The 15,850-nt window shown below is 35.1% G+C and overlaps 2 protein-coding genes across 2 annotated transcripts in view; both read left to right on the forward strand.

Annotated features, from left to right (window-relative positions):
* Positions 1-31: 31 nt before the first annotated feature.
* On the forward strand, positions 32-7,268 carry LOC141282193 (uncharacterized). The gene is made up of 19 exons (XM_073814711.1): positions 32-281; positions 389-448; positions 896-923; positions 1,102-1,440; positions 1,867-2,124; positions 2,216-2,281; positions 2,373-2,438; positions 2,525-2,590; positions 2,682-2,747; positions 2,839-2,904; positions 2,996-3,061; positions 3,153-3,218; positions 3,311-3,376; positions 4,203-4,406; positions 4,493-4,686; positions 4,791-4,827; positions 5,870-5,916; positions 6,316-6,337; positions 6,497-7,268. The coding sequence occupies exons 3-18, from the start codon at positions 905-907 to the stop codon at positions 6,322-6,324; spliced, it is 1,635 nt and encodes a 544-aa protein (XP_073670812.1). The 5' UTR covers positions 32-281; positions 389-448; positions 896-904; the 3' UTR covers positions 6,325-6,337; positions 6,497-7,268.
* Positions 7,269-8,415: 1,147 nt separating this feature from the next.
* LOC135732198 (uncharacterized) overlaps positions 8,416-15,850 on the forward strand; it is a 42,241-nt gene continuing 34,806 nt past the window's right edge. Inside the window, exons 1-7 of the mRNA XM_073814709.1 lie at positions 8,416-8,885; positions 9,047-9,075; positions 9,595-9,924; positions 10,017-10,075; positions 10,371-10,431; positions 11,770-11,828; positions 13,273-13,333. Of these exons, the coding sequence (XP_073670810.1) occupies positions 9,057-9,075; positions 9,595-9,924; positions 10,017-10,075; positions 10,371-10,431; positions 11,770-11,828; positions 13,273-13,333 (589 nt within the window). The 5' untranslated portion in view covers positions 8,416-8,885; positions 9,047-9,056. The remainder of the gene's footprint in view (positions 8,886-9,046; positions 9,076-9,594; positions 9,925-10,016; positions 10,076-10,370; positions 10,432-11,769; positions 11,829-13,272; positions 13,334-15,850) is intronic.

A 15,850-nucleotide genomic window follows, 5' to 3' on the forward strand; every position in this document is an offset into this window, starting at 1 on the left:
AATTTATAAAAACTTTATTACTTTACCTTATTCATTAACATGATCTCTCGTTCCGTCTGATTGATGGCCATCAGCGGTGGAGTTGAAGACAACAGATCCCATCATGTCACGCTCCTTCATAGTGCCATCAAACCACGGGTTGCAACCACGCCATTGTTATTGTTCGATCGTGCGCCCTCTAGCGGCGGTATTTTATTACTGCGCCTTTGTGTCTGCAACCCTGTAGCAAGTGAAAGTGAAAGTAATTTCTAGAATTGGTGTGACACCAGGAAAAGCAAACGGTGCTCGTTTATTATAAACATTTTTATTATTATGGTAATTATAAAACCGTATACAGTAGATTTGCAAATAACGATATCATGATTGTATAAAACAAATTTTGTGACAGCATCAAGACATCTCATCATTCTTCAGCCAGAAAACAAAGTGGAGATAGCATCAAGCTAAGGTATGCTGTATACAAAAACAAGCGTTTTGTTATCTATAAGAATATTTACATTTATGCATTTTCCAAATGCTTTTATTAAAAATGACTTAAGTGCATTTAAGCCATACATTTTATTATCTGCATACTGTACACTACACAGTATCTGTTCCCTATAATCAAACCAATGACTTTGCATTGCTGACGCAAAATGCTCTACCAGTTACGCTATAGGAACACTGTTAACAGAACTGTTTGCCTGTTAGCATAATTGTCCTGTACTGTCATGTTTTATTACAGCAATTTTATATCAGTTTAATGCACAATTATCTCTTTTATAATACCTTCAAGGTTGAAGACAAAAATTAACCAAGTCTAATAATTTTGTTGTGTTTTTTTATATACATAAAGCCTCAATAAGTGTGTTTGTAATGATGTTGTGATGTCATTATGTGTTTTTTCTCTTTTCAGAAGAAAATAATGGCAGCTGCAATCAGCAGTAAGTTCTCTTAAAACAATTCTGTTATTTGATTTTGCTCAAGTCTGTGTTTCAGTGGACTATATAAGTTTAAATGCTTTTCAAAATATGTAAAAAGTGTAGAATAATGAACTGAGAACATAAGATTAATATTAATGTGTTTATACACTAAGTCGTCAGTTTCTCTTTTCCTGCACAGATGAGTTTCAGCTTATTGTGCCTAAAACACCTGAGAGTGTTCAGGTTAAACTCGGTTCTGATTTTACAGTACTGTGTCACCTGTCACCTGAAATCAGTGCTGTTGACATGGAGATCAGATGGTTTAAGGGGACAGACTGTGTGTGTATCTATAAGAACAGACAGATGATTGAGGGGAAAGGCTATGGGGGCAGAGTGAATCTGTTCACTAAGGAACTACAAGAGAGAGGAGATGTTTCCTTACAACTGAAAAACTTTAAAGGAACAGATGCAGGACTTTACCTGTGTCAAGTCACCAGTGAAAGCACAACGGTGAAGATGACAGTACAAGTAAAACCAGGTCAGTTTTTTATATTGCATTGCCAATTAAAATAGATTTAGACAGAGATTTACTCTAAACATTTTAAATGGTATAACAATTGAGTACAAAATAATATCAAGTACACTTTCACATTACGGTTTTAAAACGTTTTTACACATTTTTGTCAAGCTGATTTTTATACACCATAAAACAAGTTCTTCTTAGCAAGGGCAGATTCTGAATTCCATTCTGTGAGCAGCCACTATGTTTATGGTAAATATGTACAAAACATGAGGTCAAAGACATAGAATGAAAATTTTGTAATCTGCTTTAATGACAGGTGAATGTTGTTAAAATATCTGCTTTATTTGTATTTCAAAGATCAGAACAGACACAAGAGAAAGATTTAGTGGCACATATAAAAATGGCTAATGTAGACAACATCTGTTTGATTTTCTTTTCCAGAGCTTGTGGTTAATAATGTAGAGGAATTTCATCAAAAGTTATTCCAGGCTTTCAGAGATCAATGCAAAAAACTGGAACAAACTGAATTAAAGGTGATAGATTTGGAAAAAATAATAGAAAGTAAAAACCATGAACTTCATGCCAAAAATAGAAAACTGGAAATTAATGATAAAACCCTAATAGAGATGGAGGAACAACTCAAAAAACTGCAGACTAAACTAACAAACACTACAAATCAACAGACTACAACATCAAGAGGTATGTGTTTCTTATGTGAAATACTGCTGCTTTCATGAACTGTACTTTACTTTTCATACACTGAGTATAAAATGTCTGATTAAATCTGTAGCTGAAGATTCATCAAACTCGGCCACATCCAACCCAGTGAATTCAGTGCAGACTGCACCATCAACAAGTATGTGTTTCTCATGTGAAATACTGCTGCTTTCATGAACTGTACTTTACTTTTCATACACTGAGTATAAAATGTCTGATTAAATCTGTAGCTGAAGATGCATCAAACTCGGACACATCCAACCCAGTGAATTCAGTGCAGACTCCACCATCAACAAGTATGTGTTTCTCATGTGAAATACTGCTGCTTTCATGAACTGTATTTTTCATACACTGAGTATAAAATGTCTGATTAAATCTGTAGCTGAAGATTCATCAAACTCGGCCACATCCAACCCAGTGAATTCAATGCAGACTGCACCATCAACAAGTATGTGTTTCTTATGTGAAATACTGCTGCTTTCATGAACTGTACTTTACTTTTCATACACTGAGTATAAAATGTCTGATTAAATCTGTAGCTGAAGATGCATCAAACTCGGACACATCCAACCCAGTGAATTCAGTGCAGACTCCACCATCAACAAGTATGTGTTTCTCATGTGAAATACTGCTGCTTTCATGAACTGTACTTTACTTTTCATACACTGAGTATAAAATGTCTGATTAAATCTGTAGCTGAAGATGCATCAAACTCGGACACATCCAACCCAGTGAATTCAGTGCAGACTCCACCATCAACAAGTATGTGTTTCTCATGTGAAATACTGCTGCTTTCATGAACTGTACTTTACTTTTCATACACTGAGTATAAAATGTCTGATTAAATCTGTAGCTGAAGATTCATCAAACTCGGCCACATCCAACCCAGTGAATTCAATGCAGACTGCACCATCAACAAGTATGTGTTTCTCATGTGAAATACTGCTGCTTTCATGAACTGTACTTTACTTTTCATACACTGAGTATAAAATGTCTGATTAAATCTGTAGCTGAAGATTCATCAAACTCGGCCACATCCAACCCAGTGAATTCAGTGCAGACTCCACCATCAACAAGTATGTGTTTCTCATGTGAAATACTGCTGCTTTCATGAACTGTACTTTACTTTTCATAACACTGAGTATAAAATGTCTGATTAAATCTGTAGCTGAAGATTCATCAAACTCGGCCACATCCAACCCAGTGAATTCAGTGCAGACTCCACCATCAACAAGTATGTGTTTCTCATGTGAAATACTGCTGCTTTCATGAACTGTACTTTACTTTTAATACACAGAGTATAAAATATGCCCATGTCTGTCTGATTAAATCTGAAATCCCTGATTTCATTCTGCTATGACTCCACAGACCTATCTCCCTGACTGTAACAGCTGGCATTTATTTAGAGTAGTTTAAAGTAGTTATTCAGTCTGTTCTATGGTGTCATTTTACTGTTCTTAAAGTAATGTTTCTAAAAGTTAAGTACATTGGTCAGCCCTATTGTTTTACAGATGTGCTACTGTTCTGTGTATAATACTACTCAGTTCAGATCATTTTAAATATTTCCATAAAATATATAGAAATTTTGTTTACTGTTTCTAATATGCATTGCCTTCATACATTGTTTGCATTTTTTCCCAACATAGAATCAGTCAAACCTATAGTACTTCTTCAAAACTTTGTAAATAGTTATCCAAACCAACAGTCATTATTTTATTGTTAAAATAGTATACATAACTAATATTCATTATAGATTTTATGTAAATGTATTTATTTTCTTTAAAGAGATTTTTTAATTTGACAAGAATACAAAAAATCATTAATTGTAGGTCTATTCTATGATCACATAAATAAGCACCTGTCCAGATAAAGACAGTAATAAACAGACTCTTGACTTTTGTGAGTTATCATTAATCAGGTTGTCAAATCCTTTAGGACACCAATTTAATATATATACTGTATATATATATATATTATCACATAAAAACCACACTGTCTATTTTCATATAGTCATATTTGTACTTGTCTTTAACCTTTTTTTTTTTCATTTTGTTTGACAGGGGGACTAAGACTGTTTTCCATATTGACTGGAAAAACAAATAACTTTCACATGAAGTTTACTGACACTCTGATTGACCGATTTCAGGATCTGAAAGAAGTTCCTACAGTGGATCACAGTAACATTGTTTTAGTTTTCTGTCCTATTGTTTCTCGAGCTGGAACTGATATTAGAGCAGCGCTGAAAACATTCACAGACTCTACAGGTTGATTTAATTAACACTTTAAGAAAACACAAACGTTTTAATTTTCAGAAAATCTGAAAATAAATTTTCTCTGTTTCTTTGAACAGCATCTAAGCTGAATGTTCTGGTGTTGCTACATCCCACTTTTGACCAAGCGAAAACTGTACGAGACAGCAGCAGATATGTTAACAGGACGGATATACTGACAGTGGACTGTCTGTTCTATGAGGATACAGGATTACTGGAGTGTCAGATGAATCGTGATGCAGTTTACAAAGTTGTGAACTGGTTAATAGAGGAGGTATTTAACAAGACGCTCCATAAATATTCTGACTAAAATGTGTACAAGTTATAAATAAAGTTACTGTTTACTTAGTAGATCCACATTGTAATTATTCTCCATAGGGGAAGAAAAGAGGACTTAATGTGTCTCTACGTCAAAGTAGGTCAAAGTCACTTTTTCTTATAAGTTTGAACTATATGATTTAATCTCAGTTAAAGGCAAAATACTCAGTCGAAAAATCCTTCCAGTGCACTGGAACATTCGTTCCATAAAAATTCCCACAATGCAACGCAAAAACCAGTGAGCATCGCTGGTCCCTACAGGAAATCACGTGAAGCCCTCCAACAGAAATCAAACTTGAGAAACTTTATGAAACACATAAACACACATTGCTAGACAGGAAAGGACCACAATCTGCTTAATATTTAAATTTAATATTTCTTCAAATTTATGCATAGATATAGGAGAATAATGAATATGTTTTCTATAATAATTCTTTAACAACTGTTTAAAAATTAAGTCAGAGAGATGTTGGTTTTGCCGGTTGTTAATGAAAACCAGCTGTGAATTATCACAACACGCTTCAGCAGCAATGTCACAGGGAAATAAGTGCCCGAATGTGAAGTGAGCTACTGGGTCCTTGCCAGTGCCGAATCTGTGTACACGATATACTGATTCACGACCTCGGGCTAGGGAGCTAATTGAGGCACACACCGAGTCAATGAGGCGTCACATTATGAATTTTAAATTCCGATTTAAAATTCCTTTGGCTTTACAAATCTTTGGGAACTTTTGGTAGTAAGTACACACACTGTAAAAAATATTGTCTTAAAATATTTGTCAGATTTACAAATCATGTCAACAGAGATGAGTTGTCACAACTTATAAAATATAGTTGAGAAAAGTCTAAAACAACTCACCTGTAGTTATAACAACTCATCTCTAGTCAAGATAAATAAAAGTAAGTTGAAATGACTTGTAAATCCGAGTTGATTAAACAAAAAAAATAAGGCAGAAATTTTAATTTTAAAATAAATAAAAAATAATTTTTTACAGTGCAACTGCATGAAATATATCACATTGTGTACGTGGTTTTTGGATATTTTGTTTACAAAATCTTATGTCTTAAATGCTTGCTTGCTTACATCTTATTGTGGCTTTAAGTATTTTAATCTTGTAATGTCTTAATGTTAAATAACAGGAGACAAATCGTCAGGCATCTTACCATCTTTGACAAGTTGGTTTCAGGTAAAACACATTTCTGCTTAACACAACCATTTCTATGTCTAAAAAAACACCTCAGTAAACAAAGCAGATATTACAGAACATAAAAAACTAACAGCTTTCTAGTTTGGTATAAAGAAATTATTTAATTTAATTATTAATGAGATTTTACAACTGTTGATTTAGTTTTGTACAACTGTTAGTCCTATGTGTTACCATTTGGGTTTTTGAAATGGTAATAACATGGTAGTTGGTCATTTAAAGATAATGAGGGAGGTGTGGTGAAGCATTAAATTGTACACTAGAAATGATCTGTTTTAAACTCTGTAAGGATTTGTGTTTGTTGTCAAAGTAAAGGCTATATTCTTATAATGGCACAGTAAACAATACATAAGAATTCTTATTTATGTCATTTTTCTGCAGAGACGGTGATCCTTCGTTAATAGTAAGTTAAAATTATCTTCTTTAATAAAGTTTGCATTCTGTAATATTTTATTGATTCAAAAACTAAACTTTAGATCAACATCCCTCTTATTTTAAATTATTTATTCATACATTTAGATTTTTATTATTAATTAAATAAACTTTTGTGTATATTTCATAGATGCTGAATCTGAAGAATGAAGAAATGAAGAAATCAGAATATTGTATACAAACTTTGATTTTGGCATAAGAATGTATATTATAAAATGTAGTTTAGAAAGTTGTTTGAAGAATTTAAGATTGTTGTAGTTTTAAAGTTTGGAGGTCTTATAGATGATAATTTATAGCTTGCATGTTAGCATGTTTCAGCATGACTGTGTAAAATTATGTTAGAATATTTAGTATATTTCAGCATGATGCTAGCATATTTTAATGTTATTTAGGATGATAGCAGTACACTAATATTCGCGTCCTGTCAGCCTTGACGACTAAATTAAGTTCATGGGAATTTTGCTGGTCCAGCACCAAAACACGACATATGCTGGTCTTGCTGATATGCTGGTTTTTCCAGCAGGGTTGGGGGGTTCATAATGACAACCCAAATGTATAATATTTAAAATATATATACCAATAAATACAAACAAAATAACTGAATAAACTTATTAAATGGTTTGAGAAATTACAGTTATATGAGTTTTATATTATAGTTATATGAATTAGTTATAATGTTTTGGCACATTATAATATATATTTACTACGGTGCTATTGTTCTTTAAAACTTTATAATAAAGTGGGTGATTCAAATTACATGTATGTCACAATTGTCACAAAAAAAACCCAAAGGCGACACAAACCTGCTGATTCGCTCACCATTAACAAAGATGCTGTGACGGATACAATAACAGCTGCATGCAAGTGAATTATTATTTAAAATAAATTACGTAACAAAGACATGCATCTTGTGGCTCTCCATAATATCTTTATTTGAGCTGTGTTTGTAAAGTTAATTATCTCTTAGATTTAATACCTGTAAATCTGATTATACAGCATCTTTCATTTTCATTATCGTAATCTTTTTTATTTTACATTACATACATTACAGTGATTACATGTTTTATGCATTAAACACACTCATTGTAACAGGGAAGAGTCGAAGGCAGCAGATCCAAGTGCAAGTATTAAACATAAAATAAGTCCAAATCCAAAAAGTGAACAAGAAATACGGAAAACAGAACCCATTCAACCCAGTATCACGAAATTGCGTGACTATTTCACGCATGGACCAGCGTGACAATGTCACGCTTTGCCGCGTTTGAGCGTGAGCATGTCACGCTTTCTGTTTGTGTCACTGTCACGTATTGGTTACTCAACTTTTTTGTCCTAATTTCTTACCATTGTCGCTTCGGTTTAGGGTTAGATTTACATAAAATGACACCCTTACCTAAACAAACTCTAACCCCAACGTCAGGTGACAATTGGTTAAAGTTTAGAAAATATAAAAGAATAAGTATTGTATCTTTTTTTTTATTAACCAATACTTAAAGTGACAAATACTTAAAGTGACATATAACACAAGCACCAAATCTAACCCTAAACCGAAGCGACAATGGTTTGAAAATAGGAAAAAAAAGTTGAGTAACCAATACGTGACAGTGACACAAACAGAAAAGCGTGACATGCTCACGCTCAAACGCGGCAAAGCGTGACATTGTCACGCTGGTCCATGCGTGAAATAGTCACGCATTTTCGTGATATAGGGTTGACCCATTACAGTAAACATTCATCAATACTTGACAAAAGACATGAGAAACACTGGGGTATATATACTGAAGGATAACAAGGTAACAACACACCTGTGAAACAATCACATGAAGACCAATGAGAAAACGGAACTACACCAGACTGCAAGCCTTGCCTTGCCTAATTTAACAATGAATGTAACAGTGAACTGTTAATTTTATTTACATTTGTTTAACATATGGTTATGAAGGTAATAATAAGGAAGATAATATTTGAGATCATGTTTATTTATAGATTTGTTATATTCAAAAGTGACCTCAGAATTGCGAAATCTGGGGACACACCTAATGATTTTCACACAGATTGTGAATGTACTTTGATCATAACGATCATGCCTAGTTTTTTCTAATTGCTCAGTCTTCATTTACAATCACAGATAAAAAATATTTATGCAAGAAACACTCTTTATGTATGTTCAGTCCAATCTTACAATGTTTTAGCAAGTTGAGGTGTGTCCCCAGCATAAGAACAAACAATCTTCTATTAAAATCATTTAATCTATGTGGTATTAAGCTGTGCTTTCCTGTCAGTACACTGTACCTGCAACACTTCCAGAGGTTTATGTATGTTGCAAATGAAAGTGAAAGTGATTTAGCGTGAGAGCAGGAAAGCAAACACCTCTCTGCAAGCCAATGGGTATTATTAAAGCCACATAGATGGATAGATTTGCATATAATGGTATCTTACCTTCTTCATAAGACAAATTTTGTGACAAATTCAGCTCCTCTGTAAATTCTTCAGCCCAGGAGATTGTGAGACGGACAGGAAAGGTAGGCTATGTGTTATTAGTTAGCATAAAGCTAATGTTAGCATATTATTTTTTTTTTGTCATTCATGCATTCAGTAACTGACATAAAAGCAGCTAACAATTTTGAAGTTGATATGTTGGTAATGAAGGTGTGATGACTTAGATGCTTTATTTTATTTTTAGGTAAAAAATAATGGCAGCTGCAAGCAGGGGTAAGTTCTATTAGTTCATTGATTTAGCTGTCTGCATTTGAGTGAACTGAATGAGTTTCAAATGCTTTTTTAATGCTTAAAGAATTGATAATAATTAACTGAAAGTGAACGTGAACGTTATTGAAGGGGTATTTGTAACAATATTTACAAAATAAAGGCAAAATAAAGAAACAATGGTGTGGTGCAAAAACAAGTGGGTTGCAACCTATAGTACAGTGTAGTGATTGGTGGTTGTGATATTTAATATTTACAATATGAAACCTAACAAACAAACACCAGGAAAGGGGAATGGAAAAAACCTATATAAACATATACATTTTAATATAGGTTTTTAATATATGTGACATGTATAAAATTGTCCGTTTTCCTGTATTATATGTACATATATGCACCTATAAGTTCACCTATATATTATATGTAACTTAACAAACACCAGGAAAGGGGGAGGAGAGAATGCTAGCGGTGCTAAAATATATATAAAAACATATACATGATCCACCTGTTTCTCTTGCTTTACAGATGAATTCCAACTTAATGTCCCTAAAACAGCTCAGAGTGTTGAGGTTAAACTGGGGTGTGATGTCACAGTACCATGTCACCTGTCACCTGAAATCAGTGCTGTTGACATGGAGATCAGATGGTTTAAGGAGACAGACTGTGTGTGTATATATAAGAACAGACAGATGACAGAGGGAAAATACCATGAGGGCAGAGTGAATCTGTTCACTCATGAACTACTAGAGAGAGGAGATGTTTCCTTGTCATTGAGGGACTTTAGAGAGTCAGATGTTGGAGATTACCTGTGTCAGGTTATTAGTGGAGACACAACGGAGGAGATAACAGTAAAAGGTGAGCATGATATCACTTCACTCTATAAATTAATGGTTGCCCAAAATATTATTTTTATGAAAGCCTTTGAATACTCTTTGGTTTCCCCATAGTGCTTAACACGAATGTACGCAGTGAGGATTCTAATACATACAGTATACTGATAGACATGGTAAGTTGACAATTACTTCAGACAAAAGCAAACTACAAATACAGGGTCATCCACACATTTCCTTGGAAACAGCATCTGACCTCAGCCCTTTAGCCAATTACAGCACTTCTCAATAACATACTTTGATAGATTGTTTGAATCTTAATACTGAGTCATGTTAGCCTGAATCAGTTATTAAGATGCTGTCACATGAATAGATATATTAACAAAGAATATACTATTAACTGTCATATGTTCTTTTATTTCGTACATGACAATGTACAGTATGAATACTTTAGGGTGTTTCTTTCCCCAGATATTAAGAACATGGACTGAAGAGGAGAAAATGAAAATGGAGAGCTCTGCTTTAATTGCAGGTGAATAAAACCTGGCTTATGCTATAGATGAAAATCAGTCATGTGACCTTTTACGTCATGCCGCCATCATGAGTACCTACAGAGTACCAGTAGGCTACTGACAAGCATTGGCTAGCTTGCTACGGTTTACGGATTTCTTATCTTTTATTGTTTATGATTCTTACGGATACGGGAAGGGGCTACAAAAGACAACATTTCACACCTTGACTGTCATAAAAAGAAACGCTACTTTCAAAAATAAATATCTTGGTTAGGGTGTGATGCCTACTCGATCCCTGATGCGTTCTTCCAGCCGGTGTCCGCTTCTACCGAACTACCACTATTTTTACAACACTAAGGCGGCACAACACCACATGAAACTTTGCTCGAAGTTTCACCTGGATCTCTATGCATGAACGCGAGCATTGAGAACATTGTTTGTGTATACAGAGTTTACTAAAAAGAAAGGTTTTGTACAACTGAATTTGGCTGTTATGGTGTCCGCTCGTCATCTTTGCCAGACGTAAAGAATGATTTTCGAATGCTAATAAAATAATCTCATATGAGGCTCCTTTTCAACACGCAATGATGTCAGTTAGTAGACACACCCCTTACTGCTGATTGGCTACAAGCGTGTTTTGGTAGTCGGTAGGCTCCCTTTTCCAAAGTGTTTTTTTTTTAAATCACGCACCCCGGCTTTAATACTCTGCATTAGACAACTGGACATCACACATTTCCTTATTGTCAAGTCATACATTTGTAGTGGAGCATTAAATACTACAATGGGGACCTATTGTTGTAATTTCAGTAAATCTAGGGACTTACTAATGACTTCTTTTAGATGCCAGTTTATTATGATTTAAATATGTGGAAAAGTAAGAATTGACTACACTCTAAAAAAACAAACGGTGCTATATAGCACCAAAACTGTTGATTTGAATCGTAACCATAGAAGAACCGTTTTTAGTGCCATATAGCACCGGTGAAGAACCGGTGAAGCACCTGTGTAGAACCATATAGGGGCCATATAGCACCACATTTGGTTCTACATAGCACTATATGGTTCTACACAGTTGCTTCACCGGTGCTTCACCGGTGCTATATGGCACTAAAAACGGTTCTTCTATGATTACGAGCAAAGAACCACTTTTGGTGCTATATAGCACCGTTTGTTTTTAGAGTGTATTGAAATGAAAATACATTGCAAAAAACAATGTACAATTGAATAATAAAAGCGCCCATTTTTTCAGTCTTAATGGATATGTCAGTATCAATTTTAAAATAAAATGTATTTGTTATACTTTTTGCTTTTGGTTGTTTGAAACCTTGTATTAATTTTACTCATTGGTTTCTTTATAGTCCTGAAAAAAGGGTTAGGCAGTGGGGATCTTGACACGTACAATGTACAAACAGAAAAGGTAAGAGAATATTACTTTCCAAATGATACAAAAAAGTTCTTCCACACTTTGCAATAAAAACAGCATCTGACATAATCACACTGACCTCACTTCTCTGTAACCAATCACTTGTCTGTCATGCCAATCACTTTAAAAAAAAAATTATTTTGAAAAATTGTTGGAATAATGTTGATAGTAAACACAATGCCTGATTCAGCTGCATTCAGAAAAACAGCCTGTACTTTATTAGGAATTTGCATACAGTTACATACAGTTAATAGATAATGAATTTACTGTGCTTTAAATGTATTTATTTAATATTGAATCATAATAATAGTTACAATAATAGTTTGAATCATAATAATGAATTATAATAATATTTTCATATGTCCATATTAACTATTAGAGCCTTGATATATTTTTATAAGCACGCTAGCAATGTTGGGTGAAATCAGGCTCGGTTTCATAGTCACATAAAATGGTCAAAATGTTCACGTAGCTGTCACTGGGGCGTTGCCCTTTATTAAGTACACCTTTGCACCTAAAGATTAGTCTCTCAGAGGTACATACTGTACTGTATTGGTACCAAAAAGTGCATATTAGTACCTGAAAGGTACGTGTTACTACCTCAAAGGGACATACTGGTATCAAAAGTATACATATCTGTACCTAAATGGTACTTATTAGGACCTTTTTAAAGGGTACTGCTCAGTGACAGCTGCACTATTTTTTTTAACAGTGTAGGCCAGTTATTTTTTGGCTGTATTCGCTTGGCAAGTCGTGACGTTAAGAATACAATTTCCAGGTCCAAACCTCCACTTGCTTCATATGAGACTACAATCTCAAAAGCCATTTATGAGCAGCATATATCACACATTTTAGCTATATTTATATAAACACAGTACTTTAAAGGTGCAGTAGAATGTAAAACTGTAATTTGGCATAGATGAATAATAGGAGTTCTGTACATGGTAATGACATATCGTGAGCCTCAAACACTATTGTTTCCTCGTTCCTATGTCAACCTTGTGCATGCAAGACCGCTGAAAAAGAGGCCAATCTCAAAAAAACACAGACTGTGACGTTACAGTTGGGATGTATGCCTCTCTAAATTAAATTAATTACAATGTTGTTACAATGCTAAAAACAAAGTTGTGATTGCTGACGTTATGAGTTTACGTACAAAGTTAATGCTATATGCTAATGCTAGTTAGCATTTAGGCTGAAGTTCTAGTATTGATTTGTCTTTAGTTTTACAGCGATATAGTTTACTCCATCTAATCGAGCGTTGGACTAGGAAGTTGTGTGATGTCAGACTTGAGCATGATGTCTGTATACATCATGCTACAGTACACTGATAAGATGTATTTGACCGAACAACATATAACACTGTAAACAATTTCATGTTTGCATCAATATACATTACAATTCTCATATGCTTCAGAGTATTTTTTCTTTTCCACAGGTGGACAGAACATGTACTAAAGAGGAAATCATACAAATGGAATATTCTGTTCTTGTGGCAGGTAAGTAATGAATTTTGAATGTTTTAATCCTTAAATTATTTAAAGCTAATAAACTACTTACAGACAAGTGAAAAATGACAATTATTTATATATTATAGGGCAGCTGAATAATTTGTGGATGTTTACTAAAAATATTGAAGAAGATTTTTAAATTTTGTACAAATTTGTTGAGGACATGCATGCTATTGCTTTTTTAGAAATCATCCATTACAATTTTACTGGAAGAACAAGCTATTCCACAGGCTTTTCTCGCAAACGTTTAGGGTCATTTACTTACTCTTTTTCATGATTCTTTCACATTTTAGAACATTGCAAACTCATCAAAACTCAAATGTAACATTGGAAATTATGTGATAAATGTACTCCCGATACTTTATCTAACAACTTTTTGAGTCTCACACTCTGATACACAGTTTTTACACAGAATTAAATTCCCATCTATGCTTGATACTTTTACTTGGTTATTCAAGTCAATTTCCTGATGAAAAATTGAAAATGTTAACACAATTGTATTTTTGTGTAGAAAAATAAGTAGCAACATTCAAGCATACAACATTTCAGTCAACTGACTCTAAACTTTGACTGGTATTAGGAGGGATCCAAGTCATATCAATAGTACCACCATTTGATGGGCTTTTTACATGTGTCAGTGCACACTATACACCCTAAAAACCACCCCACAATACCCTAGCAACCACCCTAAACCCCATAGCAACAACCTAGCAAAACACTAAGGGCTCTATTTTAACGATCTGAAACGCAAGTGCGAAGCGCAACGCGCAAGTGAGTTTGTGGGCGGATCTTGGGCGCGGTTGCTATTTTCCCGGCGTGAGAAATAACTCTTGCGCCGGGCGCAAATCAATAAGGGGTTGGTCTGAAGTAGGTTCATTATTCATAGGTGTGGTTTGGGCGTAACGTCAAATAAACCAATCAGAACGCTAGCCAACATTCCCTTTAAACGCAAGGGCGCAAGTTCCATGGCGGGTTGCTATTATTATGACGGATTTACCATGCGCACGCCAGGAGCGGTTCACAGCCGAGGAGACCGACGTTCTTGTACGGGGGAATCCCACGCTTGCCAGCATAAATCGGGCACGCCGTGTAACGGGAGGTGGATCTGCCTCAGGACTTGACGCCAGCAGAGGACATCGCTGCGTCCACCCTCACCGCTGAAAGGGTTTGGGGGCTTTGAAATCGGACCCAAGAAACGCAAGCAAGGTCCAACCCCAAAGTACTCTTACAAATCAAGTTCATATACATTAAGGTTTCTTATGAAAACATTTTAATTATTATTTACATAAAATAGACGTAATACAGCCACACAACAAAGCTATGAAAATATTTTAATCGTTATTTGCATGAGAATAAATAAAAACTATCACCACAATGCTCACCACTATGATTTCCCTTATCTCGTGTATTAATATTTTTAAGTGTAACAATTTATGATTTGCAAAAATAACTGTTGCATCTGTGTAGATTAGATGCAAAGTGAATGCGCGTTGTGCACCCTATACATTGTGGTCAAGCATGCGCCCTTAAAATAGCATAATGAACAACGCGCAACGCGCCACTGACTTTAGACTAGGGGCTCTATTTTAACGATCTGAAACGCAAGTGCGAAGCGCAACGCGCAAGTGAGTTTGTGGGCGGATCTTGGGCGCTGTTGCTATTTTCCCGGCGTGAGAAATAACTCTTGCACCGGGCGCAAATCAATAAGGGGTTGGTCTGAAGTAGGTTCATTATTCATAGGTGTGGTTTGGGCGTAACGTCAAATAAACCAATCAGAACGCTAGCCAACATTCCCTTTAAACGCAAGGGCGCAAGTTCCATGGCGGGTTGCTATTATTATGCAGATTTACCAGGCGCACGCCAGGAGCGGTTCACAGCCGAGGAGACCGACGTCCTTGTACGGGGGAATCCCACGCTTGCCAGCATAAATCGGGCACGCCGTGTAACGGGAGGTGGATCTGCCTCAGGACTTGACGCCAGCAGAGGACATCGCTGCGTCCACCCTCACCGCTGAAAGGGTTTGGGGGCTTTGAAATCGGACCCAAGAAACGCAAGCAAGGTCCAACCCCAAAGTACTCTTACAAATCAAGTTCATATACATTAAGGTTTCTTATGAAAACATTTTAACTATTATTTACATAAAATAAACGTAATACAGCCACACAACAAAGTTATGAAAATATTTTAATCGTTATTTGCATGAGAATAAATAAAAACTATCACCACAATGCTCACCACTATGATTCCCCTTATCTCGTGTATTAATATTTTTAAGTGTAACAATTTATGATTTGCAAAAATAACTGTTGCATCTGTGTAGATTAGATAAGCAAAGTGTATGCGCGTTGTGCACGCTATACATTATGGTCAAGCATGCGCCCTTAAAATAGCATAATGAACCACGCGCAACGCGCCACTGACTTTAGACTAGTTTTTTTTGTTTAGTAGCGCAATTGTTTTTTGAAACTGCAAAATAGCATAAGAGATGGTTTGCGCCGCAACACG

Source organism: Paramisgurnus dabryanus, chromosome 5 (genome assembly GCF_030506205.2).
Source record: "Paramisgurnus dabryanus chromosome 5, PD_genome_1.1, whole genome shotgun sequence".
Classification (NCBI taxonomy): Eukaryota; Metazoa; Chordata; class Actinopteri; order Cypriniformes; family Cobitidae; genus Paramisgurnus; species Paramisgurnus dabryanus.